At 37.9% G+C, this 13,271-nt stretch overlaps 1 protein-coding gene across 3 annotated transcripts; it reads right to left on the bottom strand.

Annotated features, from left to right (window-relative positions):
- Positions 1-591: 591 nt before the first annotated feature.
- On the bottom strand, positions 592-11,563 carry LOC115439945 (protein hairy). 3 transcript variants are annotated; one of them, XM_030164035.2, is made up of 4 exons: positions 11,293-11,563; positions 3,291-3,386; positions 2,690-2,981; positions 592-2,446 (listed from the first exon to the last, which is right to left on the bottom strand). In XM_030164035.2, the coding sequence occupies exons 1-4, from the start codon at positions 11,401-11,403 to the stop codon at positions 2,163-2,165; spliced, it is 783 nt and encodes a 260-aa protein (XP_030019895.1). In that variant the 5' UTR covers positions 11,404-11,563; the 3' UTR covers positions 592-2,162. The 3 variants fall into 3 exon arrangements, with proteins under 3 accessions (XP_030019895.1, XP_030019903.1, XP_037294488.1); XM_030164043.2 differs by lacking the exon at positions 11,293-11,563 and adding an exon at positions 3,855-4,127; XM_037438591.1 differs by lacking the exon at positions 11,293-11,563 and adding an exon at positions 3,851-4,126.
- Between the last annotated feature and the right edge of the window lie 1,708 nt (positions 11,564-13,271).

Consider the following 13,271-nt stretch of genomic DNA (forward strand, 5'->3'; position numbering starts at 1 on the left):
ATAATATCAGCCCTGTATTATATACTTGCCCACTGCTGAGCACGGGCCTCCTCTACTACTGAGAGGGATTAGACCTTAGTCCACCACGCTGGCCTAGTGCGGATTGGTAGACTTCACACATCGGAATTCCTATAGAGAACTTCTCAGATGTGCAGGTTTCCTCACGATGTTTTCCTTCACCGTTAAAGCGAACGATAAATTCACAAAGAATACACACATGATTTTTTAGAAAAGTCAGAGGTGTGTGCCCTTGGGTTTTAAACCTGCGGACATTCGTCTCGGCAGTCCGTTCCACACCCAACTAGACTATCGCCGCTTCACTACACTTATAAAAAATATAAATCTGGCACTGCTAGTAGTATAAACCTATAAATATTGTAGTAGTGATATTCATGTCGCGTGATGATCGCGTGCTCTGGTTGTGCGAATTACTGTAACAATGTATCGAAGACACCTCACAGAAACTACCACACGTAGGTTGGCGTGGAGGTGCAATATGTGAAAAGGTAGAGATTGGTGAATGAAACCTCTATCTCTGTGGCCATGTCTTTACATAAGTGATTCGAGGAAAGGTATAAAAAAATGCATTGATATTATGTTATTGATTTATTACACAATTAATGGCATATTTTAGGTACATTTCTCATATTTACAATAATATAATTAGGCATCATAAATGTATGTAAAATAGTATCACTTTTTCTTAACATAGTAATTTATATTAAAATAATAATAAGACTTATAATAATGCTCAAAACCATGTCGGTCGCAATAAATACATCTGTTATATTTACTTACATTAAATGTAAATACAAATATTTCACCTATATTTCAGTGGTGTGTCAATAAGTTGGATGACCCACAAAGTTAGAAACATTTATACATTGCAAAATATAATCGATTTATATAATCCCAAACAATATCCAACGATCGGTATCGGTAACTAATGAAGGAAGACACTATACTAATGGTTTATTTCGGTAACAATATAAAAATACGTGTTTAATATCTAGCAAACTGTTTTACATCTCATTAAGCCTTATTGCAGGGAACATGTACGGTCGACAATTGTCGTAACGCATTACGCATACATTTACATACAATCTACAAAAGTCGCCGCGGTTTCATGCTCTATGCAAATATACTTATAGCAATACTTAAACCTATGTCGTGGAAGACCGTATGATTTTGCTGTATAAGGCACGAAGAATTCTCTCCACAATTCCCTACTTGATTTATAGAACGAAATTTAAAATGGCAGTTAAGGTAAAATAATTAGATGTAAAGTATTAAATATAAAATAATAAAGTTATTCTGATTTATCAAGTATCTTTCAATTTTGTTTCTCGAATAGTAAACTGCCGTTTTATATTACGTCATAAAACTCAGCGAATTATATTTATTCAAAATTAATCATGGAATTGCAAAAGGATTATTTACTTAATCAAATATAATTAATAGCCCCGGAACAAAATGAAAACGTAGCGTAAATATTAATCAGCAAATATTGACTACAGCCGTTATTTACAAGGTAAATGAACTTAATAAATATTAAATGAATAAATGGCACTTTAAATCTATCTTATGTAATGAAAAGGACTGTCGAGTCCATGCATGAAATACTGCCTCAGATGTCATCCATAAATATACAAGTTATATTCTACGGCTTACATTTATTGTTACGGAGATATTTATTTACACAGAGCACAAGACAGGCAATATAACTTTTCACTTTGGGATTATTATTTATTTTTACCAATATTGATTAGAGATGTCCCTTGTATTTGCAGCCGCGGCACCGTCAGTATAGTGAGACGCTACGCGATATTCTGTCTTTGATCATTAAATATACGAGTATCAAGGGTTTATTTATCTCACTAAGCAACAACGCAGCAAATATTACCTTTTAAATGAGTCTATATGTGAAAATTCATGAGTGTTATCATGCTCAATGTAAATGTTATCCTAAATTATAGTACTTTAGCTGTTACCTCGAAAATTTTCAAATAAATACAAACATCACTCAAAACAACTGACCAAGCAAGTAACTTTTGACAACTAGATAAAGTCTTCACATACACTATGCATTATAGCTAGGAACTTCAATACTCCAATATGTACAATTATAATATCACAGAACCGATGAGGGAATGGAAGTAGTGTCACCAAGGTCTCCAAGGCTTGTCTTCGGGCGGCTGTCTTCTGGTGACGAGGGCTAGGGGAGCAGGTTCTTCGGAAGAGGGGGGTGGTGTGCTCCAGCCTGAACTAGCTGGGGAGTAGCACCTGGGTTCTGATGATGAGGAAGAGGAAGCGTCTCGTGGTGAGAGCGGCACGAGAGTGGGCATCGCTCCGAGGTTGTTGGCGGTGACCCCGGCCGGCAGGACGAGCGCGATGTCGCCATTAGACAGCCGTGTGGGCACCAAGCGGACCCCAGAGCCAGGACCGGCTGCGGACAATGAACACAACTGTTATACGCTATCAAGGTCCACGTTTTGCATACAATGACCGGTTATGATTTAATAATCATACTTTCCAGTTAGAATTCATTTTATTCGCAAGTACTGGAATATTTATTTTCATTTCTTGTCTATATCGAATTAGTATAATAATTACATTATACAAAAATATTATTTTAGATTTCTTCTCACTAATAGTTTTATCATTCAATATTAGTTAATTGAATGCTCACCCGAAATAAAAATGGTAGAGTGATGAGGCAAGGCATCCTCAGTGTCTGAGGGCGGTGTGGGCGCTCCAGCGGGCCTGGCTCCAGGAGTGTTCACACACGACTCTAGATGCTTCACAAGTCTTCTCCTCAACCCTGACTCCAGCCCTTGGAACTTGGCCACTTCAGACACGCACTGCCTGTACCCAGCGCGGAATCGATCCGGGGACCCGTTGCTCTCCGATCGCAGGCCTTCCAGATGCTTCACCGTCATTTCCAGGATATCAGCCTTTTCCAGTTTCGAATGTCTTGCCGGCTGAAAGAATAATAGTAATGTAAAAACCTGATAGTTTTAAGGTTGTAATAAAACTGGTACTTATTGAATATTAAAATCAACTTAATAATGTATCAACTATACATGTTATCTAAAATTTGGTTATAATATCTCGTTATGTATTTTAGTATGAATACTAACGTATATCTATCGAGTTAGACATTTGCTATTCTACGCTAATGAATATTGTAGCAAGTCTAAATAATGCAGGACCATATTTATCACCTTTAGGCAGTTCTATAGTGTCCATTTGTGATAATATATTTTAATGTGGGATTACAAAACACTCACGTCTTTCTTCATAGCGTCCAGTATCAGCGCCTTCAATTCATTCAAGCAGTTGTTGATTCGCGCCCTCCGTCGCTTCTCCATTATCGGCTTGTTGCTCTGTTGAAATAAACATTAAAATAAATTTTATACCTATATAATGAATTTCTAATGTATGCACAAACGACACGAGTGTACGGTTTTGCATAATATATATATATGGTCATACATGGACACATTTAATGTAGTTGCTGCTTTAAAAAGAAAATAATAGGTTTGCGGTTCTGAGAATAAATTATAACAACGTTGTTTATCAGAACCACCGCTAAAAAAAGTATAAAATAAGGTAAAATACATTGAACAATTAACACCTCTAGGAACTAAATGTTAAGTGCAAGGTGAAGGTTAGCCTTTGATATAGAAGAAAATAATAAAGTGGCATTTAAATATTCAAAAGTTATGGAGACGTCCTCCTTAGCATTAAATACATACATATCTAATACCTAATTAACTTTTAAATATCAAACGTTGCAAAGATCGTCAATACTAATCACAGAAGCGATGGTAATTCAAATGATATCTACCTACACAATAGGTTCATGTGCGCACATAAACAACAGCGTCCATTTTATCGTGTGTCGCTAAGCGGGGCGCGTGACAAAAAGAGCCATTAATCTCTCGTTACACGCTGATGGCGGCGCGTGCGTGTCTGCTCAAGGTGAAGGCCGAGTTTTGTCGTGATCTGAGCACGAGCTGACGCCGTCACGACTCCGGCATTTCGGAATTGTCCCGTGTTACTTGTCGCAAAACTTATAATATATATCAATAATATAAACGATACTTTTTGTAGAAGTAAATTATTGCTATTAGGAAAACTAGCTAATAAATTATGCTAATTATCACCAATGAATAAAACCCGCGAAACGGTGTAGCAACATTTGATCCGTGACGTCACGCGACACGTGACGCTATTATTTTAATCTATGCCCCCGCTGTCGCCGGCGCACATTCGACAAAGGATTTAATGATCGTGATAAATCACCGCCCGCCGTCACACCTGCTGCCCGCCGATAATTTACGTGCGAATTTAACGTCTTCGTTTTTTTCTAACGTAAGTCTACTTAATCACGTGTCGCTTACATAAGATAAAAAGTTAGTTGGTAGTTTGTATCGATTTATCCGCTTTATGTTTGCGCGTGTGAATTTTTTCAACATTTACACCTAGTGAGTTGTTAGTACGATTTCTATAAAGTATTCTGGGTTATTTTATATAGAGAAATAGAAATTGTGTCTTTTTTTAAAATTGTTTCATTTCTAGTTTTATAGAAAACAGTTCTTTTGTAAGGGGAATTACCTTGCATTTTCACACATCGATGAGTATACCACAATACAATAATGGAGTGAGGACAGGAAATGTATGACGCCTTCCGGCACGCAAACCCCGCTTCCGCAAACTGAATGTTCGCTGATGAATGATGTGTGCGAAAGTAGGTAGCCAGAAACTATGTGGGAGTGCATGCCTAGGCGTTCCGTCGCCTGTAATGTTTTCCTCATTGTGGCTGGCGATAAACCTACTTCACATTCTCGTCGCAGAATTACATCGTCGATAAACATTACTAGTTATTTGTTAACGATATGTTCATTAAACTACTAATGTTGTGTTTACTGTACCGTGGTTACTATTAGAATAATCCTAGCAGCGATATTTCGATTGAAAAAGGCACAATGATTATAGTATCGTTATATGGTATGAAAATTTAATACACAGCAGATCTATTTTTAAGTCACAACATGTGCAATCAATGTAACGAGTGGTTAAACGAGCAGCCCGCAAATATCACACGCGCCTGATAAAAGTCCTCGAAGTGGCACGTGGAACTCGTGTTGGCTCGTACGTCACGCCATGCTGCGCTGCGGTGCCCTGATATAGCATAGCTAGTTAATAAAGTAGTGACAGCCACCCTATATTGATACATTAGAATAGATGGAAAAGCTATAACATATTTTTATTTTATTTTACGGATTAGGAGAAATTTTTTATTTATTGTGTAAGCAGTGTGCAATTTAAGTTGAAAACTGATGGAATTACGGACTCATCGATCAATGCGTCATATTTATAATTTATATAAGTATATTGAATGTAATATGAATATAACAATTATTATGACAATATACATAGATAAAAAAATACTCATATAACGTCATTCTCTACGGTTTTAGACTGCCAGTCTCCAGGCGTATTTCGTGAATATTCCGTAGTTGGCACCGACACGTTGTAACGTGTGTGAATAGTCCTTAAAGCCGGCACGTGTACTGTGAAATATCACGCGAACACGCGCAATAGTTTATAAATTCAACTACTATTTACAAAAAATATAATTAATATTTTAGTATAGCACTTATTAAAAACAAATAAGTATGCAGTGTATTGAGGCTAAAAAGTATAGATACATTTTGGGAAATTCATACTTCTAATGAATTATGATAATAAAACCTAAGTAGTAAGTGGTCATTGACCTTTAAGATTAGTTTGTCTGGGGGATAACTTAATAAACATTTGTGAATAATCTATTACATAGTAATTTTTATCTGTGACCGATAACTTTCTTATGACCCGATAGTGTTAACTTGTTGATTAGTCTAATTTACAAACAAAGATACCAAGAAATTTCTAAAGAAAATGGAAGTTATCATTCATTGTCCCGTACAATATCGTGTAAAGCTATCTACTAGCCTATAAAACATAGCACTTGTTGCAAACTAACAACTTTTCTGTTCACCTTTTCAAATTTTATTTTTTTATTTAGTTATGTATTTCTCAAATTTACCAAAAATTCAATTTTCCTTATGAACTAAAATAATTCACTCTTAGGTGGTAACATACTAATAATACTAAATTGAGACCATAAGACAAATACTATACTTCGGTTCCTACACCAAGCCAAATGTAAATTTATTTTTGTTTTATTTTATCTTCTATATCAAATTATGATTCCCTTCTAAACAACATTGACGTAAATAAGAAATTTCAAACAGGAATTAGATCTAATCTTGTGTTATCACTTATTTTAATTGCATAATCGTTGAACACTAGTCTATTGTTATACTGCCAAATGTACAATGTCTAGACAATTTATATTTGATCAAGGAAATGCGCAGTATTCGCTTAATTCTTTCACCAGGTACAGGACAGAAATAGACGAGTTTTATCAACGTCCAAGTTCACTTTTCAGGACAAACGAGCTGACGATAAACTGACGAGTGTCAACCACTTACTCGTACTGCGGTACTGCGTCGCACATGTAAATAATCACGAGTAAGAATCTGTCCCAGACAGAATCCATCAACGTGACGGCTTTACGTAATGTTTGGCGAGTCATGCGGAATGGATATAGTCGCGCGGCCGGCGCCGGGCGGGCGTCAGCGGCCGTCGTCTTGGAAGAAATCGACACGCACGTGCCAAAAGCGTCTAGCTCGGACGCGGAGCACCCGCAGTGAGTTTAGACTGGTTTCATTCGATACTATTAATTCGCGAAATTAGTTTTAAAAACCCATCATAGAAGACATTGTTGCTCTTTGTTTTAGGGGGTCGTTTGCTTTTAGTACTGAACTAAGTATTTAAAATGTTTTGTATGAAAAACGATCCTTATAAGTTAAGCTATCGAAGTAGGACGTATTAATCTCTCGAAATTAGCAACAGTCACCTAAATTAATCTGAGTTTCAAAAGATAAATTGAAACAAACGACCAATCCGGCCGTCCCGTCTATTTTCATTAACTGCAACTAGTGAAACGATTAGCTAACTGACGTAACACGGAGCTTGTACTCTGTGACATGAATGTAGGGCAGACATTATTTGGACTTCATTTTTATTTCCGCAATATTACTATACAAGGGGTCATCAATCAATGCGCAGTAATTTATGTATTTACTTTCAATTAAGAACCCCTTATGTTATTTGTGGCCGTTTACATTATATGCATTAGGTAGGTACTTAAATAAATTGTCCTTAGCTATCACCCACATAAAGAAATACATGTTTTGAATTTACCGCAGCATAGATTTTCTCAATCTTTTATAATATCGTATGTCAAGGTATTTAAATTATGTATATCAGAATAGTATTGATGGGAGAGACGCCAAGCGGCTTGGCGGTGTTTTGGCATGAGTAGGGCGGGCGGCGGGCCGGTATGAGCTGGCGCTGGCGGTTGGCGGTTGGCAGAGCTGGCAGCTGGCACGGCGCACGCGTGGCGGCGCGCGGCGACCGCGTCGCGTGCCAACTAACAGCGCGTGGGAGCGGACGGCGAACTTCCGGCACGAGCTTACTAAATACCGCTCGCTGTCCAGGTTTGTTTGTTTGGATGCGGCACGAGACTACAGTTTAAAATTACTTGATATTAATATGCGTAACGTTGCTTTGCTCAATATGGTTACACTTTAGAAGTAAAGAACGCTAGGAAGTCAATATTCTACATACACCTAAATGACGAGACGAAAGGCCCGTCTGATGGGTATCGCCACACCTGCCCATAAATAGTTACAACACCACTTATAGCTGTAAATTACAAAGCGCTGCATGGCAGTGCATTGCGCTAATCACCTTGAGTCATTAGCTTTTTATTATCTTAATACCCGTAATAAAATCGGCTCGATATGGTAAAAGGCGTAAAGTTTGATCCATTATGAGTAGTCGGTATGTAGTGCCGCGTGCGTCTCGTCGCCGCTCGATGTAGGCGGGCGAGTGCGGCGCGGCGGCGTGCGGCGGCGCGTGGGTGCGGGTGTGAGCGCGCGCGGTCACACGCGATGCGACGAGGCCGCCGCGTTATCTCGCGATGTTTATCGTTAGATGATGGATTGTACCTATTAAGGCTTCCTACAGCCGAGCAGATATTTTTTGACGCATACGGCCAATAAACTAATACGATAAATAACTACCACCATTGAAACAACTTGAAAGCAATACGTGTCGGTTATTTCAATCGACTCAACGATTTGTATGATAAATGTATGTGAGATAGATTGATGATATTTGTAAATTTCGATCATCAATCTTTCACATTGTTCATCAACTCAGTAGTCAGTAGTCAATCAAATAGATCTAGATCTTCAATTTACATTTAGATGCGTAATATTATTTATAATTATGTTCTTTACAGTGTAGTCATATAGAGTTTGCGATTAAACACGAGCAGCGCTCCATAAACGTAGAGAAAATTGTGTTGCGTGAGATATGAGTTTATCGGTAGCGTCGGTACGGGTGTGGGCGACGGTAGCAGTGGGCACTGGGAGCTGTGGCCGGCTCCACGTTCCCACGACAATTAGCCCACGGGCCGGCGTTGGGCGCCCACGCGGGAGCGCTGCCCACGCCGCCACTGACTCACCGCCGCACTCGCCGCCCGTCTGGCCCGACCACCAGGGTTGACAATCAATTCTTGGAAGGTGTGGGAAGGGCGCCAACACTCCTCACTTGTGAAGATTTGATTTTATTAACATATGTACGTATTCTAGTGGAATTAATTCCTGTTACGTAGCGCCAAAATGTTTATTGATTTACGAAAATTGCATTATTATGTTGTAAACTGTGTAAGTTGCGTATAATTATAGTTATGAATTATGGTGATCTCCATTCCATATGAAGAGCAAGGCTATTCAAAGATCGAATTAAAATTAAAAAATGCATAAGTACATCTTTCAATTTGCGAAATTCTCCCAAAAAAAAAATACAAAATAAATCTCAATACTTCAAAGAGTAAAACTACTATTAATACTGCGTAATATTGATAGTACAATTACTCATATTTATATTTTGAATTCAGCAACTGGCAACCATAAAACTTTGCTTTAGTGAGTCGGCAGTCATTCACGAGGTAACACTCAGAGTGATGCAGAGGATGCGATGTGGGTGGTGGCTTTATGCTCTATCATTTGGTGTAAAGTTGCCAACGTAGGCTTAATAACCGGGTGCGTGCGCCATTGCGCCGGCCGCGTGGGAAAACCTCTTGTGATCTCTAACAAATAAGTTATATTACACAATATTTCAAATATCTACAGAAATATTGTGGGTATTTCATTTTACGCATCATATCACTAGAAATATTATAAGATTTGGAGAATGTCGGTTTCATAGGAATGTACTCCTTCGTACCCACAACGTAAGAATAAAATAGCGATAGCATACTTAAATTCTTGCTTATTCAATATTATCAATACCTTGGTGGATATGTATATCAAGTGTCAATGGTGCAAATTCAAACACGGAGCTAACCATATGTCAGACTATATAAACTTTGAATAATTTAATAAAATAAAGCTCCATAATCATATTCTTTGGTTGAGACACGCAGATATATAGTTTAACTAGTTGAATGTTTTTAATTTAGGCGCCACACAGCGCACCGCGCCACCGTGTCTTCGCGCTACAGAGGTGCCAAATTGAAATCTTGTTTAGACGCAAGAGCAGTTTTAAAGTGTATGCATATGAGTATGTACGAGTATGTGATTTTATATAAGACAACTGTTGTCACAATTTTAAACCACCATTAGTATAAATTAAGTGTAAAGTAATACAACCTATAAAAAAAAACATAGCAACATTCGCGCGACTCTACGTTATCAAACAATATTTTTCATTGCATCTTTCTTCCCTACGCATATTCGAATCCTCTAGTTTTGAAAATAGCAAAACATTTGCAAAACATTTTGATAGACATTCCGTAACTTAAATAAGAAGTCTACTCGAATCAGCACACAGAGCCGTCGGTAAGTACGAAATAGCCACTACAATCAATCATTCAGCCAGTCAGAAAACATTTGCTTAACGTTCAAAACTTGTCACTAGTCACGAAACGAATGAATGGACCTAGACAGATGTCAAGAGCTTTTCCTTCTAAATTAATTACTGAGATATCGGATGCGTGCTATGAGTTATGACGAGATCACGAAGACGCGTGACACGACGGTTTGCGTGATTCTCAACCAAACGCTAATAAGCGTGTGCATGCCGACGTTCCTTTACTAATTTATCTTAAAACGTCACCCGGTCCCACGATTAGTACCAAGTAGCGAGATGAAGCGGATTTTAATAGATTTTTTAACATTAAACTTATCAATCGTTTTAATCAGTGTTTGGAGTAATTAACTTGACCCTTTCTTTTTTACGACAATAAAGTTTTAAGACGTCGATAGATTAGGTTGATTGCTGAATAAATATGTTAGCTGTAAAGCACTCTGTTATTATTATTTTGAAGATGAGATGACTTCATAACATTGACAGTGACAAATTGGTTTTTAAACTAGAGACTTGTATAAAGAATTTTTGCAATTCTCGTGAGTAGTTGACTTTTTTCGAATGCATATTTGTTCTGCGTTATCTCTAAGAGCTTAAGTTCCATCTCCGAATTATTTATCTTCAAAAACCTGCTAAGCATCAATAAATAAGCCTTTTGCCACACTGCTAACATATAAGCTAAATGCGGTTTGCGGTAAAAGGAATGATAATATTTTAAACTAATTATAGTCTGACAGTGAAATTCATTGATTGCAATTTGGAATTTATCCTAAATTCCGTACGGAACTATAATTAAAATAGATTCCGTCCAAGTGCGCGTAATATCGGTCGCAGTCACGTAGCTGCACAGCCAGGAGTCAGGGCACAATATTAAAATACCCTACTAAATTAAGGATGTAATGTTTTTTTTATTCTTAATTGCATTTTACAAGCTTTAAGTATTTTAAAATTGTCATGAGCACATGCAAAATTCATTTGCTATGCAATATTAAAATTCATTATAACTTATAAAGGACAATATTATCATTTACGACACAACAAACATAACGAGATATTATATTTATTAGACATATTATAAGCAAATTAATATCTAATTTTAATTAGTATTATTGAAATTAAATATTACGTATTCATTAATATAAATTTTTTTGCACAATAAAAAAAATATTAAAACTTTATTAGATATCTCAAAATAAATTACTGAATCCCCATATAATTATAAAAATACAAATAACTTACCCTTCTATTATCTCCCGCCTTCTTCTGCTCAGGCTGGCCCTGAGGGTTCATGGCGCCGTTCGCAGGGTTCGATACTGCGTGCTGGGGGCTGCCCGCTATACCAGTCACCATATTGTCATACAAAACACTTCACTTTACAGTTGGTATTAAAGTCACTTCATTATACGACGAGCGTTCTTGCCGTGAGCGGTGTGCGCACGCCGCTAATACGTGTGCAAGGGTAGGTAGCCGACGCGCGACTGTCACGAGGCCGGCGAGCCTGCCAGCGCCGCAGGGCCGGCGGTCGGTCGGTCGCGGCGGGCTGACGGCACGCAGCGCTGCATCGCGGGCACGCGACCGCTGCACGCAGCGCGGAGCGGCGGCGCGGCGGCGGCGGCGGCCTCTCGCGTGCCTCCTCATTATTAGAGCGCGGCTCCATCGATATCCGACATTACCTAAATAATTTCAAGCGCTAACACCATGTGATAGAGCTAAATATGCTACAAAACCTATCCAATATAAGTAACAGCAGTTCAAAGTCAGATGCCAATAATAACTTAGCAAAGTTTGGTAGCAAGTGCATATTAAATATTTTAAAGAAATACATCTTATACATAATAAATATACATTTTAATAACATTCAGTTCAATTAAATTAATTAGAAAACTTAATACCTAGAAAAACAACAACAGGAACTCTACATACTCCGGGGCTGTATAAAACACGTGCGACAACCCGTGCCTTTATAATGTTCAACGAGACACAATAATAGCGCGACATCGTTGACGTGTAGTCAATGGACAAAGTATAACTTTATTCAAACACTTACCGATGCTGACGTCAGCGTCGTCTCTAATGTATTGAAACAGAGCGTTTTGTCTGCGCTTTACATCAAACGCACCGACGCGACGCGCGAGCTACGCAACCGCAGTTTTGCATACATGTTAAGAGTATCGGCGGCCTACACCGACGGCTTAGTCGTACACGCTTCAGACATTTATTCAAATTATCTATTGTCCGTATTCCTTGGTACTAAATGACGGGAACTAATTAGGTACGTGCAATGTAAAATACATGCGTAGTTGCTTAATGAGTGTGCAAAATTCCTTGAGTCTTTACTTCGGCTAGTAATTAATTGTTAAAACGTAGGAGTAACTCGTGCTATCGAATAATGGTATACAAAAGCGCATATTGCTAAAATAATGCGAACATACTACCATAAAAATATCTAAATAAAAACAACCTCAACATTTTATCTTAATTAATGAATGTGGTTAAAAACGGTAATAATTAATAATTAATTATAATAATGAGTCAGCTTAACTGGGACAGTTAGTAGGTACAAAGGTACCGTACAAAATCATAAACAACTTGTATAACGCAATTCTTAGTTCCAGAACGCTACCTAAAATCTCCATTCCTTTCCATAATGGGTAACTAACGCGACAACAATTTCTCTATTCATGGGCAGAAAACAAACCCCCTTATTCATAAACGTTTTTTATCTAACGACCAAGTAAGGCTGTGATAACAAGTATGTTGCTCAGTGCTGACGGCATGGCAGTCTTCGCAGTGCGTAGACGTAGAGCCGTTGTGATTGGCTAATATTGAAATACAACAATAATAACCAATCACAACGGCCCTATGTCTATTTCTCAGTGCCGTTGGGCACTGAGAAACAGGCTTGTTATCACAGCTCTACTCCGTCCTTAGATAAAAAACGTTTATGAATAAGGGGGAAAATGTTTACTCCACGATAAGTAAATAATCTAAGCGCCATGGATATAAATTTGAGGAAATGTGGGCGCGCTAGATGTACTTTTGTCTACTACTGCAAAATACAATAATATAAATAAATTGTTTTTGCCATGAAAATCGTTTTTGCAATGTGCTTGTCAAAATGCGACGTGAGTGGCGACCTCATGTTATCCGAGTTGGATAAGAATAACGATGAGAACAATTGAATCTCTTGAATGCGAAGAAAAACAAGATTCTATTCT

The sequence above is a fragment of the Manduca sexta genome, chromosome 14, assembly GCF_014839805.1.
Source record: "Manduca sexta isolate Smith_Timp_Sample1 chromosome 14, JHU_Msex_v1.0, whole genome shotgun sequence".
In the NCBI taxonomy this organism is placed as follows: Eukaryota; Metazoa; Arthropoda; class Insecta; order Lepidoptera; family Sphingidae; genus Manduca; species Manduca sexta.